The 23,757-nt window shown below is 33.8% G+C and overlaps 1 protein-coding gene across 1 annotated transcript in view; it reads right to left on the bottom strand.

Moving 5' to 3' along the window:
- Positions 1–23,757, bottom strand: part of NEGR1 (neuronal growth regulator 1) — a 491,889-nt gene that overhangs the window by 322,455 nt on the left and 145,677 nt on the right. The window contains exon 3 of the mRNA XM_039219926.1: positions 23,512–23,637. Coding sequence (XP_039075857.1) covers positions 23,512–23,637 — 126 coding nt within the window. The remainder of the gene's footprint in view (positions 1–23,511; positions 23,638–23,757) is intronic.

The following is a 23,757-nucleotide window of genomic DNA, read 5'->3' as shown; positions in this document are numbered from 1 at the left end:
AATCTGTTTCAGTAAATGTTAAATAGTCTTTTGTCTGGATTTTCTGATTATACCTAAAAGCTATTAAATACCCTAAAAATCATAATTTTTAATGGAAGGAAGTGCCAATTATATTCATTTGTTAATTATTTAAATTCTTAAGTGACTACCATTTAAGGAAGTGTTTTGGGGTTTTATTTTCTGTTAAATTCCCTGGAAGTTATCTTTTAAATTTATAGATAAATCGATTTTCCTCAATGTATGTTCTCTGTTCTGCAACTTCTGTCACAATTGTCACACAATATCACTTAATCTGAAAACTACATATGTATATATACATACATACACATACACACATATATCATATATATATATATATATATATATATATTTATATATTTCTAAATTTTCTAAAATGAAATCCCTGGATGTTTTTTGTAGTTCCTTTCCCCTTTTAATTGCATGGCAGATTCCCTCTCTAAAATGCCTTTCAGTCAGCCTGGGTATTAGTCATTAAAAATGGACTATTGGTTGTCTCAATTATGTAAAAAGCTTATCTGATTCTAAGGGTCACTGAAGTTTCCAACCCTCTTCCGAAAATAAAGGATATAGCTAGCGTAAATGATTTCTTTGCATTACTGGCTTTCAAATGACAATTAAATTGAGTGTAGGAGGGAGGCTATCTTCCTTAAGACTATTTCCTCTAGTGAGTAGTAAAATACATCAGCTTTTTATCATATAAAGGAGCAATTGACTTAGTGACAAATAGACACACTTGAAGAGAGCTATTCTGAAGTAAGGCATATAAATCTCATTAAGAAAGGAAAAAAAAAAGATGAGGTATTTCCTCTATTGATATTTACAAGAAGGGATGAAATATCTTAGATAGGCAGATCAGTCAGACGACCTTCTTCCATTAAATCCAGCTCAGTATAGCACATAGAATCAATATGAAAACATATAAAAACAAATGCTGAAATCACTTAGTGGTGCTTCTGAGTGAAAACAGAAGCCTGGGAAAAATTTCGTTCATCATCTTTATGTAACAATAGAACCATTTAACAGAAGAGGAGGGATGGGTTTATTTCTCCTTTTTACAACGTTATCTTTAATTCTATCCTTTCCATACCTCAACCTTCACTCTGGATTTGTATATTTAAATTTTATTAGCATCATCTGGAGTACAAAGTTTTAGAAAGAAGAAAAAAATAGAGTTAGGAAAATTGAAACTCCTTCCTAGTATTCACAGCCCTTCAAATCTCATTTTATAGGACACAATAAATCTGCTAATATCTAATATTCACTTAAGATGTCTGATTTTAGAAAAGATGATGATTTCATCTTATCATTAAAATAAGTTGGACAAATGTAACTTTCATCAATTTGATAAAAAATTAAATTCCAAAAAGGCTGAGTATCTTATTTAATGTCACAAGTCACAATAGTAGAGCTTTGAGAGAAAACTATTCTTTTGACTCTTTTGACTCTCAGTCCAGTGCTCTTTCCAATGTCCTTACTCACCTTACAGAATGTGTGACAATGTACAATTAGCTTTTTGAGGAGAGTCTTTTCCAATGTCAGTTTTACAAGTTTCTTGACTATTGATTATGGTGGTTTATAGTGTAGTTCCCCTATAGATAAATGTGAAGCTCATTTCTGACAAAAATATACAAGCAGTTCCGTATTTACTCTTTGAGGACATATATGAATCTTCACTTTTGTTCTTTTTAATTAAAAGGTAGCCTATCTTTTATTATGTTTCAAACAAATGTCAATCTCCAGATAAAGAGAGAAATATGATGATATATTGAGACCTTATAAATGGCTTATGATATCTGTGTCTGGAAAAAATAGATTAAAAGTTCAAAGGTTATGTTTTTGATTTTGTATGTTTATTTATTTGAGTGGGTTTGTTGGTTTTTAGTTGATGAATATCAATGAAATGCATTTTCTGCCCTAAAAATGTATTATTATGTTCAGAATAAAAATACCTAGGGACCATTTAGTTCTTACATGATGGCATGATTTAAAACAAATGAAATGAAATAAATACAATTTAATTTTGGTACGAAAAAAGAACAGTGTCTCTGAAGCTGAAATACAAGGAGGAACTGACTTCTATAAAGGACTATAATATGCTTCTATGATTCACACAAGAGGCAAAATAAACACCATTGAGATTGATCAAAAAAAATTATCTGAAGAAAACAATCAAAAGATTGCACGAGGAGAATAGAAATAACCTAGAAAAAAAATTCACCATAGATATTATAACAAGATCATAATATTGTTGTTTTTATGGAAACTAATGAGAGTTTGTTACCTTAAAATAAGATGGATGCCTTCGCTATGTGCTACCAAAATATACTTACATGGCCCAAAAGTAACAAAAAATGTATTCACAATAATAGCTTCTGGAATGGGTCTGATGCAATATGGAGGAAGTTATTTAATTAAGGAACAGTCTTCCCTCTTATCACTATTGTGGAGAGATCACAAGTTCACTGAATCACAATGTGGCTAATTTCTTCTTGAACAAAAACACTGAATGCAATCTTATTGCATTGTAACATATTATTACAATGTAAAATACTCATAATTTATAGCAATAGCTATATTGCTAGCTATATAGCAATGGCAATATTTTAATTTCGTAGCTTCATTTAACTTATCTTAACCTGGTTTCTTTGTGAGTAAAATACACATGATAATAATAACAAGGTTTTGCACTGATACAGGAATGTATTATAGGATACGTAAAGCACTTAGCATAGTATCTGCCATGATATAAGTACTAACAAGAGGATAGGAAGTTATGGATACTTTTCAAGCTCTTGTCTCTGACTGCTACCTGGGGTCTCGAGTTTGCATTCATATTTTGTCCCTGGACTAGATCAGCCTCTCCACCCTACTACGGCTATCTCTTGGGAAGAAACTTCTGCCTCAGCTCTATTTCACAGAATCTGATCAGGTGGCTACACCTTACTTATAAAGTTTCTGAAGAACAGTTCTGTGCTGAAATTCAGAAGAGAAAATTGGTTGTGTTTATCATTTTCTCCTCCAGCTTTTCAATGTTGTATCTCTGTTAAATCTGAACACTCTAAAGTAACATACTTGGCCCATATCACTTTTCCCTTCTTAAACAGTCACTTATTTTTCACATTAACCAAAGATTAATTTAAAAAGTCATTAGAGTCCAGTTGACTGTTTAGTGTCCTCCATTTATAGTACAGACATATGCAGAAATTCTTCTCAAAGGTACCAAAAATAAATCTCTCCTGATGAATGTTTTGCTCCCTTTATTTAGACAACAAGTTTTGTAGATGCCATTGTTGAAATTTTTTCACTCTATGTGCCAGTATGTTCAGATTTTATATTTTTACTGAGCTGCTATTTGTTTTCCCAGAAAGCATGTCTATAGCTTAATTTTTGCCTTTCATGAAGGTTTTGTAAGATTTTGTATTTCAAAGGTTTTGACTTGTTTTTTTTTTAATAGTCAGATTATGACTGTGCATATATGTGTGTATATATGCAAATTTCATGTATCTGTAATTTAGGAGAACGGAATGAGGCAGAATGTTGTATGCCCCATTTTGGAACTTAGCTTATAACTAGATTCACTGAATTAAAGTACTTTGGAACAGAAAATATCCTAGGGATTCTCGTATACCTTCATTTTAGGGGTGATAAAGCTGTGTTCTTAATAAGTTAAGGATCTTGCTTAAGATCGCATAGTAAGGTGCTGGAGCTTTAATTTATGACTCTTCCTCTTTTCATTAGCCATATTATTTTGGTCTAGAAAAGATATCCTATCAAATGAGAATATAGTAAAACGGTTGGTGCTAGTCTTTGTTTTGTTATTTTTGTTTTCTCTTTAGCCTGCTTCTTCCAGCACAGACTAATATCCAACGGTACTGAAAAATTCAGTGGTTTCAGGTTTTATCTCTTTAAAAAGAGATGAACTCATAGCCAAGGTCAGTAATGAGCATCCCATGATCTGTTATTTTAATCTGCCATTTTAAATTATTTACACAGTTTACTTATTTCACCTCTAAAGTTCAGACATGGTACTTATTATAGTTTAGATTGCAGTACAATTTGAACACGTCAAGAATGTATTTGACTCCCAGGACAGTGAATGATCAACATTTAACACAACAAATCCCTGTTAAGGGCATAAGAGGCTCTGCTGAGGATGTCTCTGAAGATCAATGCTATTAAATCACACATTTTCCCATTATTTGACTTCCCAAATCCCAGACAGAGGCCTTATTGATTTTACTTGACAACTTTTTCCCCCCCACTGTTTGTTTCTTGTGTTTTCTCTACCCATTGGATGTTGATCAAACAGCGACTTTTATCTTACTAGGCGGGAGCTACTCAGCCTAGAGCTGCTTCTGTGGCTGTCACTCAATGAAGGCCCACAGGCCTCTTGGGCAAACATGCCAGATCTCAGCTCTTTCTTCCAAGAAAAAATCCTGCCTCACTCAAAAGTGGCCACATAAATTGGCTCAGAACAGCATTCTTCCTGGAGTGAAGTCTACAGACACATTTTCTCTATCAATAGAACAATGCAGACAAGGATATATCCCTTCCAAATTCTGTAATAAAATTTTCTTGGCATAGATATAGAGGAAATTGTGTGAAAATAACATCTATAACAACATGAGAATGTGAAATTTTAAACTCTGAGAATTTGAGAAAAATTTAGTGGTCATCTGGTTCACTGGTTGACTGAAACTTGGCAGCATAACGAAAGAAAATGAATATACTTGAAGGATTCGTTGAAGAAAAAATACAGAAATAGTCCTCTATTGGAATTACATAATGCCTAGGAAGTACTAATCATAAAATCAAGTATTATTGACTTTCTAAAGATATGGCAGTGGTCCATATACAGTATAATACTAGAAAGGAAACATATTTGAGATGTAATCTTCCTATAATCTATAGTGGGGGTCCATAAACTTTGTCTATCAAGGGCCACATGGCAAATGTTTTCAGATTTGCAGACCAAAAGGTCTTTGTTGCAGTTACTCAACTTTGCTGCTGCAACATGAAAGAAGCCAGAGACAATTCATAAATTAATGGGGGTGGCTGTGTTCCAATAAAACTTTATTTATAAAAACAGGCAGCAGAAGGAATCTGGCCCAAATGTTGTAGTCTGTTGACCCCTGATCTACAGGAAATATATAATTCTAGTTTTAATGACTAGAGAAACTGATAACAAAGGGAATCTAACATGTGATTATCAACTATCCGTTTTTACTGAGGACTGCCTTTTATTTTGAATGTATGCTCTGTCTTTTCTTTCTGCATTAACACATTTTTTAAAATGGAATGATGGTGAGACCAAATGGCAAAATTGTGTTGTGTGTGTGTGTGTGTATAACAAAATTTTATAATTTTAATGTATGATACATGCATTAAATAAAATTTTGCCATCTGAGCTCACCATTATTTCATTTAAAATGTATACACAGAACAACAGACACATGAAAAGATGTTCATTGTTACTCACCATCAGGGAAATGCAAACCAAAACTACAATGAGATGTCACCTTCACATCTGTAAGAATGGCTAAAATCAACAACACAAGAAACAGTAGCTGTTGGCTAGGATGTGCAGAAAAAGGAACCCTTGTGCACTATTGGTGGAAAGGTAAATTGGTGCAGCCACTCTGGAAAACAGTATAGGGATTCCTCAAAAAGCTAAAAAAAAAAAAAAAAAAAACCCAAAACCCAAAAACTACCCTTATGATCCAGCAATTGCACTACTAGGTATTTACCCAAAAATACAAAAACACTAATTCCAAGGGAGACATGCCCCCCCAAATTTATTGCATTATTATTTATAATAGCCACAATATGGAAGCAGCCCAAGTGTTCATTGATTGATGAATGGATAAAGAAGATGTGATCTGAAACACACACACACGCGCACACACACACACACACACACAGACATATACACACACACTGGAATATTATTCAGACATAAAAAGAATGAAATCTTGTTATTTGCAATGACATAGATGGAACAAGAGTATTATGCTAAGCGAAATAAGTCAGTCAGAGAAAGACAGATACCATATAATTTTACTCATATGTGGGATTTAAGAAACAAAACAAATGACCAAAGGGAAAACCAGAGAAAGAGAGATAGAGACAGAGACAGAGACAGAGAGAGAGAGACAGAGAGAGGGTGAGAAACCAAGAAAGAGACTTTTAGTTATAAAAAAGTGGTCACCAGATGGTTACCAGTGGAGAGGGAATTGGAGGGATGTGTTAAGTAAGTGATGGAGTGCATTTGTCATGACGAACACCAGGTGATGTATGGAATTGTTGAATCACTATCTTGTACAGCCAAAACTAATATAACACTGTATGTTACCTAGCCAAAATTAAAATAAAAACTTAAAAATAAAAATACATAAAAAAGAAAATGCAAATATTACACACATATTAAACAAAATTTTATATTAATGAATATATTATGTATATAATATATACATTAAAATTTTGCCATTTGGTTTCACATTTGTTTTATAAAAATATATTAATGCAAAACAGGAAGACAAGACATACATTTAGAACAAAAGAGAGTGCTATGTGAAAATAGATAGCTGATTATATATCTATCTCTTATTGATTCTGTTTCTCTGCAGAATCCTAATACACTGGTCTATAATACAATATGATGGTATCAATCATTAGTACACCCTCTCACTTTCATGAGTGCCAGAGTTCATTTAGGCAGCATTCCTGATATGAAATTATACAGTCATTATTATTATCTAATTGATAGGAAGTTTATTACCTAAGATATAGAATATCAATTCTATTTTATTATGCCTCACTTTACTGCCAAGCATTCCAGAAAATCTTGGCCATTTTGAGAAAAACGTCATGAACCAAAAATTTGAATTCTACTATTGGCACCTCCACACAGCTGGACTTTATACCCTATACCCTACTTTTAGTGATGGTTAATAGCTTGGGCTTTGGAATTTATCAAAGTTGAATGTAAATTCTCACTCTCAAACATACTAATTGTAGCCCTTGGTAAAATTACTAAATGCTGAGTCCTAGTTCCTTTAGCTCAAATATGTAAATAACAAACATCACTTACAACATAGGGACTTTTCTGAAGTTTAATTAAGAAAATGAATATAACTGCCTGGCAGATCATAAGTGCTTACAAAAAGATATTGTTAACATCGTTAGTGATGCTAGTATTAATAGAAGAGATCAAATAATTTCCAGAAATGACCAAAAATATATTTCAGGTTTTACTATCCATTCAAAAATATTTTTAGGCTCCTATGATTTTGCAAGCACACTGAAGATCAGGATAGAAAGTAGATTTGACTCTTGTAAATCTTATACCCTAGCAGAGATAAAAGATGGCATTGTCTGCACCCACGTGAATCCTCAAAAGTAGGTCATGGTTGGTGGGCTTGCTAAATCTCAGGAGTCTTTTGCCTGTGTCTGAATACTTCCAGAAGGAAGTATATACATCTCTATTAGCAATCATAGAGCTACATGCTGCCTTTTCCATCATTCACGATAGGGAATCAGTTCTATTAATACTGTCTTTTGCCTGTGTATCAAGATTCCTCCTCCGATTTTCTAGTAATTATGTATACAGCCTTCTTTGTTTTCTGAAGATGGGCTGCTACTATGTATTTAGTAGTCCATCCCCTTTTATGGGTTGATTTCAAATCTGTTGATGTTTTAGATATATAAATGAAATAATAATTTCAAAATAATGAAATTGGAAGGCAGTGTATAAGAAAATTGATGCTGAGCATCAATCCGAATTGCATATCTTAATCTAGACATGCTTGATGTTTAGTCTAGACATCATGATTAAAGATGATTATGTCAGGGCCTTAACAAGCTCAACATGTGTCCTTCTTTGCGTTAGTGGGTATTGGAGAAATCATATTCTATTCAACCCCCTTACATCTGATTACCCCACCATCTGTAGGAGGAAATCTTAGAGAGGATAAATTTGCATACTGAAGCCAAGTAAAGGTTGAGTTCCAATTCCATTACCAAACTACCTAAATCAGAATTTTAATTCCACCTAACCCTTTTAGATTATAGTCTTAGAGAACATAGACTCAGTGTATCAGAGAAACAATGTTTGAGAGACGCAACACAAATTTAAGAATCTAACAAATTGATCATATAAAGTTCCTTTTTTGGCTTATACCTCAAATTATATGTACTGAGCATTTTTTCTTATTCCTAGTGAACTGGTATATCTATTACTATACAAATCAGATTCAACAGGTGTGTAGATAGCATTTTTTTTTTCCTATCTAGAAACTACACCAATTTTCTTTCTTCCTTCTTCCTGATTTACCTCTGTGGATCCAACATATGCGCTGTAGCATTTTCGAATGGTGATAGGAACAGTTGGCAATATGTGATGGCTACAGAGCAAGGGAACACCTGGGAAGAGAAAGGCTGACTTTTCGAAGACTGCACCTCCTGTTACAGACCACAAGGAAAGGGAAAGGATTGCGATTCCTTTGAGCAATAAACTGCCAGGTGACATTTCCAGGCTGGTGCCAGTCAGGGCAGCAGACACCTGGAGTGATGAATTGGGCATAAAGCACACACAATTCAGGGCAAAGCAATGGAACGGAACTAAGAGACAGAGCATGTTATCAAAAAAGAGGAGAAGAGAAGCTTTTCTGAAAGAACTGGAACTGAGAAACTTTGTGTCCCTGTAACTGACAGGAATGTTCTAGTTACAGGGAACTTGTGAGCAGCACACAATACACTCCTGAGAGTTTTCAGCTCCTTATGCCCTCTCTATTGGTCGAACAGAAGCCTCTACATCATGGGTTTAAGAACAAAACATAAAAGAGAAGGTGATATTACTTTTACAATTGCTCCTATTTCTGTTTTGTTTTATGATCCACTGGCGTTTAAATGTTCTGCAATTACTATTGTGGCACTACTAAGGTCCTTTAATAGGAACATTTTTGTGAAATAAAAAAAAGAAAAAAAATCTCCTTTAAGTTGGGGAAGGCAGCATGGATGAACAAAACTAGCACATGCTGATAATTGCTGAAGCCAGATGATAGGTATATTGGATTTGTTATATTACTTCTTTCTCTTAAAAAAAAAGTTTGCCCCTCAACCTTACACCCAGTCCAGCAAACATTCCACTTCTCTCCATTACCACAAAATTTCTTGAAAGAGACAATCTTTCCCACTCGTTTGCCACCCTCACCTGCATTCCTTATTTAACCCACCCAGCCTGGCTCCAGTTTCCAACTGTGTCACTAAAACAGCCTTTATCAAGGTCAAAATTGATCTTTATTTTGCCAAACACAACAGACACTTTGCAGTATGTCTTATTCTATCTCTTATTACATTTAAACTCATCAAGATTTTATTTTCTAATTATTAAAACAATTTTCTGTTCTGTTAATTTACTTTTATTTATTCATTTTTAAAGAGTTTATTTACTCAGTTTGAGAGAGAGAGAGAGTGGGGGTGGGGAGGTTGGGGGAAGACGCTGTGCTGACTGACAGCAGAGAGTCTGATGTAGGACTTGAACTCATGAAATGTGAGATCGTGACCTGAGTCACAGTCGGACGCTTAGTTGACTAAGCCACCCAAGTGCCCCTCTATGAATTTACTTTCAAACTAATTTAAATTTTACAATTTACTTTCCTCAGTCTTTGTCTCTTATACTAGCAACTCTTGCTTTTTCTTTTGTTCTCTCATCTCCCAAATCCTCACACATTGGTCATTGACCTTCCCTGTCTGTCCACTTTGCCTCCTGGCCTCTTCCATGAGATTGCGCCTCATTTAGCCAATTACTCACTGATATTTCCATTTGGATGTCTAATATGGCCTGATAACATGGCCAAAAGAAAAATCGATCTTTCTTGAAAATGCATCTCTCTCCTGGTTTGCTTCATGTCAGTTAAGAACATGCCCATTCTCCAAACTGATGAAGCCATAAAATTAAAAGGCATTATTGTCTCCCATCCCTCAGTCTCTTGATTTTCCTAATAAAAAGGGAAAGGATTTAGGCACTTCTCTCTGTTTATTGTCATCACGCTTGTTGACGTCAGCATCAACCCTCATTGCAACTACTACATTGGTCTCCTGAATGGTCTCCCTGTAGCTTCAGGTTCCCTGCAACTCACTCTCTACATGGTACCAAGAACATCTTTTGCACATCAGTATAAAATCATGTCACTCCCATGCTTCCAATGCTTCCCCCTGTATTTAGAAAACAAACAAACAACAAAAACCTATTTTGTTCACTGTGGTCTATAATCCCTGGCTGATCTGACCAGATCACCACCTGTTAATCTTTTGCAATCTCCCCTTTAGCTATTCTCTTCCCCTTTTCTCTACCTGTTCCAGTCCCACTGCCTTAGTTTTAAAACACGCTGACTTCTCTCCCGCCTTCAATTATTTGTAGATGCTGTTCTCTCTACACAGAATGTACAGCATTACTTCACCCAGCAGCCTCCCTTCCTTCAGCTTCAAGGCTTAACTTAAAAGATAGCTTCTTGGGGCACCTGGGTGGCTCAGTTGGTTAAATGGCCAACTTCGGCTCAGGTCGTGATCTCATAGTTTGTGGGGTCGAGCCCCGCGTCAGGCTCTGTGCCGACAGCATGGAGCCTGCCTTGCGTTCTGTTTCTCCCTCTTTCTCTGTCTCTCCTCTGTCCTGTCTCTCTCAAAAATAAATAAACCTTTAAAAAAAAAAAGAAAAAAAGATAGCTTCTCACAGATACCTCCTTGTATTCATAGTCCATGACTTTATACATATATGTATACGTATACATATATGACTTTATACATAGTCTTGAGTTAACGTGTAGTTGTTTCTCTCTTCACCTGTGTCTTCCAACAAGATTGTAAACTCTTTGAAGCTAGCAGCTATATTTTTGCCTCTTACATCTGTGTATTCACTGTTTAGCAAATTGTCTGACATGTAAGTGTTCAATAGAGGATTTTATAAGAAAATAAATGTAAAATAAATATTCATAATATAACCATTATATAATGACCTAAGTATTTTTTACTAAGCAATTTATTTTTGCAAAACATGTAAGCCAGACTGAATGCTTTAAATACTGAATGTATTTGTACTATGACAAAATTAAGAATCTCTTTGCTTTATAACAGATGAGAGCTATTCAAGAAAAATTTACCCTAGCAATAAGACTTATTGATCACTTCAGACAGCCCAATCTAAGTTTATTTATTTATTTTTCAGACAGAGGGAAAGCATGTACATGTGCATGAGCAGAGGAGGGACTGAGAGAATCCCAAACAGCTCCTTGCTGTGGGCGCAGAGGCCAGTGGTATGGGGCTCCATCTTAGGAACACTGAGATCATGACCTGAACCAAAATCAAAAATCATAACACTTAACCAACAGTCGCTCAGGCACCTGTAGACAGCCCTATGCAGTAGAAATAATCAAGGGCTAGCTAAGAAGAGTTGTTGGTTTTCTCATTTCTTGCCTGCTGATCACTTTTCAGCCAGGTACTGTATTTATGTCTGAAAATTTAGAAATTGCCAACTAAGACTTTATTTGAATGGCAAACATTCCTTTACACCTATCACATTTTAATAAACCAATCTGTAAGTTACTGTATACTTTAGGTTTACATATTAAATGAATACCAATGATTATATGACTTTCTCAAAAACCAGTTAAACAGCTCACAAAAGCTATCAGGTGTCTACTGAGTCAAACACAGGGTTGAGAAGCCATTTTATCTTTACAGATGTGTGTTCAAAATCCATAATTATTCCTTGTCATGTCACAAAAGGAAAAATGGAATATACTTCCATGAAATACCTGGTTGGAATCAACTCCACTGAGAATCTTGCTTTGAGAGTTCTCTCCTTCTCTTTCGCCAGTTCTTTTGTCCTGTAATTGAATTGAATTTGCTCCTCACCCCATTCCTTCCAGACAGTTTCTCATTTGAGGGCTCTGAAGATGTATTACACTAATATATCCTCAGAATGACAATGCTATGATGATGCATGGGTATAATACATCTTCAGAGCTTCAGCACTGTCCAGAAACAATACAGCTAGCACTGGATTAAATTCAAACCTAATGCAAAAAGAAACATTAAAAAAAATTGGCTAACAAGGAAGGTGAAAATAAAACCTAAAAAAAAAAAAAAAGTTATTTTAATGAGATCCATAGTCCTGTATATTTAAAAAACAAATTTTTGAGACTTTAGTATGGCTTATTATTAATCTGTAAATTTATGCAAGAATACACTCTGCAAGTGTCTAAAGATTACAGTGAAATATAGCCATAGTTAGACAAAAATATACAACAATTCTAGTTTTTTAGTCTCCATCTCTTAGGGAAAGGTTACACACAAAGTTTATATGCAATAAATACAGCATATTGTCTCTTTTGTCAGCCTGGCAAAATTAGTCTCTCAACATTTCATAAGACATTTTCATTACGTATTATACTAGGGGACATTTCATGAATGCTGACCTTCTTCCCTTAGGACAAAATTACTTTTGTTAACATTTTCATAGAGAATGAAAGCACCATCATCTGATAAAAAACATTTCATAAAATTTCTGGAAATTTTAACAGCTGAAATCGGGTTGCACAGTAAACTTGGGTTAGGGGATTTATAAATAATAATAACAAATAGAAAAACTGGGCACCGTTATTTCTGATATCCTGGTCACAGTATCCTTTGTATCCTTAACCTTGGCTTTATTTAGGTTAGTAATCATACAGAAGTCTCAGAGATGCTTGCTTCTTTATTATGAAGGTAATATCATAGGAATCTAGAGCTGTCTGAAAGACTTTTCTTTTGTTCTTTATTTTTATGGATATTTTTCCTACAGCAAAAATAAAACTAAAGAAAACAAATTTATTTCTCCTTCAAAACATAGTGTTTCCTGTCCTCCCTTCTTTTCCCCATCCACCATTTATCAGAATCTGAATAAATAATTCAAACTTTGTTGTTAGAAGTCATAGTGGTAGTTGCTCAGTAAAGTTATCCCTTTTCTGTTTTCTATAGGAAACAACTAAATACAAAATAGCATCTCACAAGTTTGGAAATGCAATCATTATTTGATTTTTATCACATAAGAACACAGCATTTATTGGTGTTTATCATCACCATCTTCCATTATCTGTCCTCAAGCAACTTTTACCTGAAGATGCACTGTAAAAGAAATTTTAATAATGGTAACCAAGAATTTGGAGCTCTTAATTTTTTGAGTTTTCTTTTATTATTTAAATGTTTAAATGTTTTATTTATTTCTGAGAGAGAGAGAGACAGACAGACAATGTGAGCAGGAGATGGTCAGAGAGAGAGGGAGACACAGAATCTGAAGCAGGCTCCAGGCTCTGAGCTAGCTGTCAGCACAGAGCCGGACGTGGGGCTCAAACCCACAAATCCTGAGATGACCTGAGCTGAAGCTGGATGCTTAACCTACTGAGCCACCCAGGCGCCCCTCCTGAGTTTTATTTTAAACTCTTACTTGTTAACATTACCTTTAGATCACAGCCCTGTGATACTATTATTATTACTATTGCTCTGATTATCTCCATTTTGCAGATGAAGACAATGAGACACAAAGAGCTTAAGAAATTTGTCCAGTTTAATACATGCAATACATAGCAAAACAAGGATTTCAAACCAAGTAGTATAAGTACTATGTCCTTTCTAGCACTATGTTATAGTACCTTGTTTAGTAGGAATTTAAAAATTATAAAAGTGTTATTAGATTTTTCTATAATTTCTTTGGGGAAATGATCTGTTCACAAAGGGTATAAAGGAAAATAATTACTAGTCATATTAATTTTAAGACATTAATCAGCAAATATGAATTTATTAATCATATAAAGAATTTACAGTATTCTAAAATATTATTTCCTTTAATAGATATTTATTGAGTACTTACTATGTAGATACATTTGCCTGAATCATGGGTCATACAGAGATAGCTCACAAAAGGTAAGAGTAAAAAGTGTTTATCATAGTTTTATTGATCTATAATCCAAGATTACTAAAATCATTTTAATTTTCCATTAGTGATGACTGTACCTAATTATGGTCATGTTAATCAAGAAAAATATAATTTTAAAACAAGGTGAAGTATAATGAAAATTCAATAGCAAGATATTGATTTTGAGTGAAGAAAATGGGTATCTTATTCTTTTACACTGGAGATCATAACTCCTCTAATAATTCATTTCAAGCCAACCATATGCCCATGTCTATAATTGTCAGTGACACTTTGGTTCTTAATTGTAAAAAAAGAAAAATCATTATTAACATATTTTCTTTTTCTTACTTACATATGTTGTAGTGTTAAGCCAGAAACAGCAGTTAAGTCCAGTAGAGCTTGTTTGTATACAAATGTAGCCTTGATGGACATGATCTTATATTTATGAGAAATAAAACCCAGTTGTATCTTCACTGACTCTTGGGGTTCAAATGATCAGTACAACATGGATTCAAATGAACATCATGCTCTTTTCTTCATGAATGTATCCATGAAGTTATAATACTTCTCTATGTTAACCTATGTTAGAACAGTGCCTGAGGCATACTAAGTGCTCATTAATTAACACTTAACATAAGTATTAACTAGGTTCATTTAATTAATTTATTTATTTAATGTTTATTTATTTTTGAGAGAGACAGAGTATGAGTGGAGGGTGGGGAGCAGGGAAGAGACACAGAATCAGAAGCAGGCTCCAGGCCTTGAGCTGTCAGCACAGAGCCCAATGCAGGGTTTGAATCCACAAGCCTTGAGATCATGACCTGAGCCAAAGTCAGTCACTCAACCAAATGAGCCACTCACGCATCCCAAACTGGGCTCATTTTATATTTCACAATACCTACTGGTGATCTTTCTGGATCCATATAGAATCTATTTTAATATTATGAGTGAAAATTTTACCCATGGAGTCTCACCTCAGCATGAATTAGCATGAAATTTACAACCAAATTAAAAGCTGAATTTTCTAAGATTATAAACAAGCCCTAACTTGTTTTAATATAATCATTTATGTAATACCTTTTCCTAATACATGTAAGGTGACATTGAAATCACTCTGAAAAAATACTCGAGAAAAATCTAATCCCTAAAATATAAACAGCCTAAATGAATGCAACCTTGCCATTTGCAACAACATGGATGGATATGGAGGGTAAAATGCCAAGTGAAATAAGTCAGACAGAGAAAGAGAAATATTATATCATTTTGTCCCTATATGGAATTTAAGAAACAAATGAGCAAAGGGAAAAAAGAAACAAACAAAAAATCAATACTCTTAAATATAGAGAGCAAACTGGCAATTGCTCGAGGGGAGGTACAGGGGGCAGAATGAAAAAGGTGGAGGGGATTAAAAATCACACTCTCATGATGAGAACTCAGTCATGTACAGAATTGTTGAATCATTCATTGTATTGTACCTCTGAAACTAACATAACACTGTATGTTAATAATACTGAAATTATTAAAAAAATTAATGTTTATTGATTTTTGAGTGGGAGAGACGTGAGCAAGGGGAGGGTCAGAGGGAGAGGGAGACACTGAATCTGAAGCAGACTCCAGGCTCTGAGTTGTCAGCACAGAGCCCGATGCAGGGCTTGGACCCATGAACTGTGAGATAATGACCTGAGCCAAAGTTGGCTGCTCAACCAACGGAGCCACCCGGAAGCCTCAAATATACTTAAAATTAAAAAAACAAAAACAAAACAAAGTTTATATATATATGTATATGTGTGTATATATATATGTATATATATATATATATTTCCTAATGCCAATTCCTTCAAAAAATCAAGTTCCATAAGAAAATAGAAAAAGATTTTTTATAAAATGCTTTGAAATGTCTGTTGGGTTCATGTTTTCTGTTTTATATGGTTAAGCACTTTCCTCTGAGAATAGTGGATTAATTTTTATATCAATTCATTGTATCATCAGACTCATTGTTTAGGCTTATATGTTTTAAAATAATGAAAACTTCCTTGCTTTCTAAATTCAAATAGCAGGCATTAACAGTTCTCAATACAAACAATTCCTCATGTTCCATCACTAACTAAATAGAAGTAGAGAGGACTCTGGAAACAGACAAATGAAAGTTAAATTATAAAGAAAACTCTCAGAACAAAGAGACACTTTTAACTGTATTTATAAATTATTGGTGTGCAATCCTATGGTAAAAGTTTAACTTGCCATCATTATGTAGATTCATTCATTATATAATTATCCATTATGTAAAGCCATTATGGAAATTCACAAACGCTCCACATAGAGTGCAACCCTACAATGGAACAAGAGCCATAGCTTGCAATCTGAAGATCTGGTATTGTTGAGATGTCATCAGTGTAAATTGCTGGTTTTACTAGATTTTTCTTCCTAACATTAAAGAGTAAAGTGCAGTGTCAGGATTGCAAACCTGAAAACAGACTTAAAGAATTACTGTGTTTGGGGGACAGGCTGCCAGCTTGCAAGGATCACACACACAGCTGCTTCATCATATCATTCTTGGTGTTGGCCAACACTTGAGCATTTCAGAGAAGGCTTTCTTTCATAAAAGAGGAATGACAATAGAATCAAGAGCACTAATAGAAAGCTTCCAGTATGTACCTGTATTGAGTCACGTCATTTTCAGAATTGTTTTAAACAGTAGATTTGAATGGTACATGCGGTTTTTAGTTAATAATTTTCATTTTTTACAGTTTTCTACCTTTTTTCTGATAATTAGTAATTAACATTTATGTCTTAATTCTCTTTAAAGGTTATATAAGTTTTAATGTGCTAAACCTTTATGTCTTACAGCTACGAAATAAAATTTAAAACCTAAACTTCTTTTAATGTATCAAAGGCAGGGGTCAGCAAACTCTTTTTCAAAAGAAAAGACAATAAATTATTTGGTATCTGTGGGTCATATGGTTTCTACTGCAACTACTCAACTCTGCCGTGTAGTATTGAGAAAGCAGTCATAGGCTATATGTAAAGTTGTTGATAGCATGGCTATGTTCCTACAACAATGACAATGACAACAAAAACAACAACAATAAACCTCATTGACAGAAATAAACAGTGAAGCCAGCTGGCTCACAGGCTTTAGCTTGCTAACCCATGGTCTAAGGAATATTGACTTTGTTTAACCTAAATGACTCTCTTTTGACAGTCTTAAAATCCTTAAAATCTCTTAGTTTGGTAATATCTATTATATTCTTAATGGACAGTTTATGCGATTTATTTTATAGCTGGAGTAAATTCATATCAATACTTATGGGAAGCACAGGAAAACATTCTTTTTTAGTTTTCAAAGGTTCTATATGTCAATCCACATGATTTCCAAATATTGTCTTAAGGCTATTTTAAGGCTACTTGAATGTAAAATAAGTGCATGTTTTATTAAACTCAGTATTCTTTCCCAAGCAGAAATATCCTTCAAGAATAAAGGCAAAATCAAGATGTCCTCAGATGAAGGCTACTCTGAGAGAATTTGTCTCTAGTGGACCTATCGTAAAGGCTCAGCTAAAGGAGCTTTTCTAAATAGATAACAGGAAGAGTAACAGAATAGATAAATACAAAATACTTCCCTTCTCTTGAGTTTTCTAATATATGTATGACAGTTGAAACAAAACCAATACCACTGTCTGATGTAGTTCTCATGTATGTAGAGAAATATTTAAGATTATTATAAAAAGCAGGAGAATAAATGGAGGTAATGTTTCTATACTTCACTGAAACTAGTAAAATGTGGATACCTGCAGACGCTGATAAATTATGCTTATATGATATACTGCTATTAAAGTTATGCAAAGATACACACTTAAAAACTCTATGGATAAAACAAAGAGGAACTAAAAAATAGTCAAGTAACACACAGAAAGGCAGGAAAAAGAAGACAGGGAAACAAAAACTAGGGGGAGCAAAAAGAAAACGACAACAAGATGCCAGTCATAAGCCCAAGAGAAAGTGTCAGGATATTGATTTCAGAAAAGAATAAGTAGAGTTTTTCAACACGATGAAGTCAATAGAGGGGAAAGGGTTAAAGATGGAGGGAGAGAGAGGATATTTAATGGAATAAGGAACTGACAGGGCCACCTGGGTGGCTCAGTTGGTTGAGTATCCAATTGGTTCAAGTCATGATCTCACAGTTGGAGCCTGCACTATGCTCTGCATTGAAGGTGCAAAGCCTGCTGGGGATGCTCCCCCTCTGTCTCTTCCCCTCCCTGTACTTCTGCACTCTCAAAAAAAAAAAAAAAAAAAAGTAAATAAATAAAAAAAAGAACCGACAAATGGGAAGGGATGAATGGAATCCAGAACATATGAGGACAAAGGGCCATGAACAAACAGTCTTTATCTTGAGTTAGGCAATAGCCTTAATTCTATGGATAATTAGGGTGATATATTCCATCACATGCCACTAAGCATATGGAAATTAGACAAAAGAGAGTTTAAGACATAGAATCTGGTGTTTATGATCATATTTTAGCTCCAGGGCTAAAAGAATATCTTTGTCAGCTAATAAACACCATCAGGGTAAAGTGAGAACATTCCTAGAGATTCCAGATATCAAAATATAAAAATGAACTAGGAAGCAAAAATTAAGATAAGTAGCAACGAATAATAAATGGAAATTTGACTGAAGCTTACAAAATGCCTCATATTTGTTATCTGCAATCTATTATTTTAAAATGTATGTTTTAATTTTTCCTATGTGTTTTTTTCTTGATTGGATCTAGATTTATTAATATAATGATGTATGGTTAAGAATTTTATTTTGTCTTTATATTCAAAATCAGATGCCTTGTGTAAATTTGTCAATGTTCTCTAAAAGTTTTAAGTGAGTTTTAGCTTCACGGTACCCTCATTTGAGAGCAGTTATGTGAAGTGCATACAAGAGTTGTAAGTAGGCCCTTAAATTTTGGAAACTGGGTTGGAGATGCCATTTGATCAAAATTTTAAACATATTTCAGTAGTAAATAGCTAATACTACACAATATTACCATAAGTCACAGACTCTGCTCAGTGCTCTATACTATTCCATTTAATACTCATAACAATTCTGGCACAATTAGTACCACCATGTTATATGTAAATTTTAAAGTAATTAACAGTTTTGTCAAAGATTTTACAGTGTATCAGATGAAGATCTGGGTTTCAAACTCAATTCTGATTGATATAATGTTCACGGTCTTAATCACAGTACTATACTAGCACCATCTGATGCCTAAGAAATTATAGATAGGAATCTTTATTATTATCATTCCCTTAGGAATTATATTAAATTACATCACCTTACCTTTAAATTATATTAAATTAAATCACCTTATATTACAAGTTTTGTGAAAACCTTGAAAATGTCTAAGTATATAAGAAGTTACTCATAGATTAGTTAAAGCGACAGTATCACATGTAAATAAAGATGCATGAATCAATCTAAATTTCTCATGATAGAACAATTAATTGCCTCCTTATGTTCTGCTTGATATAAATATTTTACAGTCATTAATTCTATAATCACCTTCTGTATGTACACTATGTTCTAGGCCCTGTCCCAGGATTGTTAGATAAAGTTAAACAAAATATGATTAATCTTTTGCATTAAAGTTACATGAGTTTTTTAGGTTAATAGAATATCATAGAAAGTATTCTAGATGTCTGAGTTTCTGATAACTTTAATATAAAATAGAATAACAGGGTTATATATTTTAAACCAATGTATAATTATTATAACCCCAAGTATACAGTATCTAATCATTTGAAGTAATGTAAAATGGCTGATTTCAGAGATAGGGCAGTTAAAATACAAAGATGAACCTGGCATATTTTGCTATGCCAGAAAGTACGAAAGTATTGAAAAAAAATGATGGTATCACATCACAAGGACATGAGAATCAGAATGAAGTGACTTTCACTCACCAAATAAGGGACCATTTGAGAATCAAAATAACCAAAGACAGTATTGAACTATAAACAGTTTTTAAAACTTGGGAATCTATGAGCTTCTGCCATAATAAATAGTTAAAGTAATAAATAAATAAGAAATAGGGGAAATGAGGTTTATGATTTCAGGATTGCTCAAGCTAGAAAAATCATCATTTTGTTATCGTCAGAGTAAGGATCAGTTCACAAAAGGATCAGTTCACAAAAGAATCATTTATAATGCAAAATCTAAGGGTAAGGTTAACAAATAACAGATATTTCTATTTTATGGTTTTAAAATCTCTCCCTACTGCTTAGTTGTAGAATGGGGAAGGTAAAAAAGAAAGAGAGAGAGGACAGAGAGATAAAGAGAGAGAGAGAGAGAACTATACAATGCAGAAATCAGACACCTTGATTAGGTAATCAAAATTAACATCACAAATTAGGGGCAGATGGCTATCCTGTGCCTGTGGATATCATTCCCTGAGAAGGCAACAACTTCACTTGTTTAGTCCCAGATGGGCATTAGCTTGAACCTAATCATGAGGAAACATGAGTCAAACCCCAAAATGAGAAACTATCCTATTAAAAAAGAAGGGGATGGGACATTCATTGCTGAAAAATATCAATGTTTGGTAATGACATTAGGAATTAGACTCCAGAAAAGAGAGGACTAAAGTGATGTGACAACAGGATAATTGGATTTTGTACTTAGAAGGAAAAAAAATATCTATAAAGAACACTCCTCCATCAATTGACAAAATTGGGATATGAATAGCAATGGGACAAAAGTATGATACACATGTTAATGTACATAATCTGAAAACAGCATTGTGGTCACATAAAAGAATGCCCTTAGTCTTCAGAAATGCACATTGACAGAACTAGAAAGAAAAGGGCATGAAGTATGCAGATTGTTCTCAAATGATTCAATGAAAAATATATAAATTTCCATATACTCCACACACAACAAATGTTGAAGCAAATGGGAAAAATGATGAATTAAACCAAATAAAAGGTGTAGGGCATAGTTTGTATTATTTCTGTAACAATTTTTACATGAATTTGAAATTAATTCCTAGATATAGAATAAAAAATACAGAAAGAAAGAAATCATCAACATACATGAACTCTAAGAAAGCTCATACATACAGAAACTTCTCAAGAAAGATGTTTTTGTGGAAGATACACTGTGTTGTTTGAACCAACAGGTAGAATGAGACCCGCAGTGAGCTAAGGCAATGTTTGTGATGTGCTTGAACCCACAATCTAATCTGGAGAGGGAAGGAATATGCAGATGCTCTGTGAAACTATTATCCTGTGACCAGACATTTTTAAATTGATTTTTGAAACTGATATAAACCATGAATGAATCAGCAAGAAGTAACAAAAGTACTAACACATGACACATGTACAAAACCCAGCCATTATTTCTAGTACAGACAGGGAGTGTATCTATGTCTGCTTTTAATATCATCCACTGTTCATGGGGTGACCACTATTTTGAGATACATTTTCTTTTGTGACATAGCAAAAGAAGAAAGCATCCAAAATGTTGATATTTCTTAGGTAAAATGTAGGCAGATCAGTGGAATTTACAATTTTTCTTTAAATATAAATATGTACGTTGAAGAAATTTAATAGAATTATGACATGTTACTTAAAGCAGAAACTCTACAGTGCTGTGCATTTGCATACAGATCATTAACAGATTATAATTTGAAATTATTGGAAGCATTTATAAATATATCAGCCATGTCTAGCTATTCATTGGATAATAGTTAATATTTATGCTAATTTTACTCATTTGCTCTGTATGGCAGGATCAGAAAAATAAATCCATGCACAGTTTAACTTATAAACCCAATCTGTCTTCTTTCAGCTTCATGATGTTATCCATTATCATTATTCTAATAACTTCACTAACCAACATTCACGCTATTTAATTAAACCAAAATGTATCTAAGCACTTAAGAAAGAAGAATATGCATAATAACAAGCACTGCAAAGCAGAAGAGTTCAGTCCAAAATATTAATCTTAAATTATATGAAGATAGAGATTATGTGCTTCATTCTTACAAAAATTATATTGGCATATCAGATTTAAATCCCTGGAAAGATGATTAAGAATCAGCCATACTTTTGCATATCACCTTATACTTTTTAAAGCACATTTATGCTTATTATCTTATTTGAGTCTCACAATAGCTAGGCATTTTTATCATTTGACTTTTGGAAAGTAGGCAACTAGCTCAAGGTAACTGAGGCTATGAGATTTGCAACAGAATTGTCTGAATTGATGTAGATGAGGACCTTGAGATAAAAGTATATGTATCCTAAGTGCTGGCCCTCGGTTTGTCTCACTTAGACCCCATAGAGAGTCCTATCACTAATTCAGTGCTCATATACCAGTTTTATGATTCTGTAGCTGCTCTAAGGAGTGAAGTATTGGCAGTCAAGAGCACACTCCTGCTTCAGAAATAATATAGGGGCCATAATGCATATTATATAAGTGTATACTGCTGTTCTATTGATTTTTTCTCACATTCATAGCAATACTTAGCATATGATGTAAGTCTCATTAAACCAACTTCATAAATGAGGGAACTCAAAGACACTTAAGGACAAGTGATACTAAAGAAAGCATTAGCAGATAAAATGGATATGGCCATTGTACTCTTTCTACACCTACATGAAGGGTGATTTTCTGATTTCTTTTAAAAGCAATTTCATCACACTAGCCTTCTTAGAGCTATTTCCACCAAAACTATAAGACAAATAAAATCAGATTTCATTTATCGAGTATGTGGTGGGATCTCATTTATTAAAAGTATCACTGTTATTTCCTGGGTACAACTCAAAGCTATATAGTTCAAATACTTAATCTTTTCACAAATTAGTGATGCTGTGAAGACTGGGTGTGAAAACAGCCTTGTTTAGATGATAATTGTCACCAACTTCCTAAAATTGACTTAATGTCTTTAGGTGAATGTAGCAGAAGCACCCGAAACCCATAAAAAAATTACATCCCTTAATTTCACCTAGCTCTGTGGTCTTGTACAAGTTACTTCAAGTTTTAGGTTTTCAGATCCCTCATCAGTTAAAATTTAATTCTAACTGCCAAATCCTTGATTCTGAACTGCATTTTGAAATTAGACCCAGCAACCTCATAATTTGTATAATTTCATTCTCTCTTGATTACCTTACCAGTTCATGCTGGCCTATTAACATGTGAATGACGACTGAATAAAAGCCTTACACATTTAAATGAAGATATTTCTCTTGTGATATTTCCATTTGAGCTTTTTATCTATTGATATGTGATTATCCAGTATACTAAAATGAAAATAACCTTGACTAAGAATCAAGAGACATAGATTCTATTCTGGGCTCTGACAGAAGCTGTTCATTTTACTTTTGTGAGCTACGGTGCCTTTAGGTATAAAGATTAAGTATAAAAATACATATCCTGTTTATCTCATGCAAAAGATGTAAAAAAAAATATAAGTTGACTCTTAGGTTCTGAACATTGAGATTACAGGAGAATAATGAATAGTGGCACAAACAACAGTGATATATTTCTGCTTTACCTGATGGGGAGATGTGCCGCCAAGAAATGGAAGGCTCTGGTTTCCCAGTGGCCAAACAAGTAAGGGTGACATTGGTTCCTTCATTAATGGTCATGTCACTTGAGATGTCATATATCTTCGGAGGAACTGAAATGACAAAACATTCAGTGGTCAGAAAAATACATGTAAAATTCTGTTGAACTACATATGATCAACTCCATGATATTAAACTTACAGCATATAGTCACCACCCAAAAGAAATTCTCT

The sequence above is a fragment of the Hyaena hyaena genome, unplaced genomic scaffold (assembly GCF_003009895.1).
Source record: "Hyaena hyaena isolate Hyena2069 unplaced genomic scaffold, ASM300989v1 scaffold_849, whole genome shotgun sequence".
Classification (NCBI taxonomy): Eukaryota; Metazoa; Chordata; class Mammalia; order Carnivora; family Hyaenidae; genus Hyaena; species Hyaena hyaena.
This window is presented reverse-complemented; position numbering and strand designations above follow the sequence as displayed.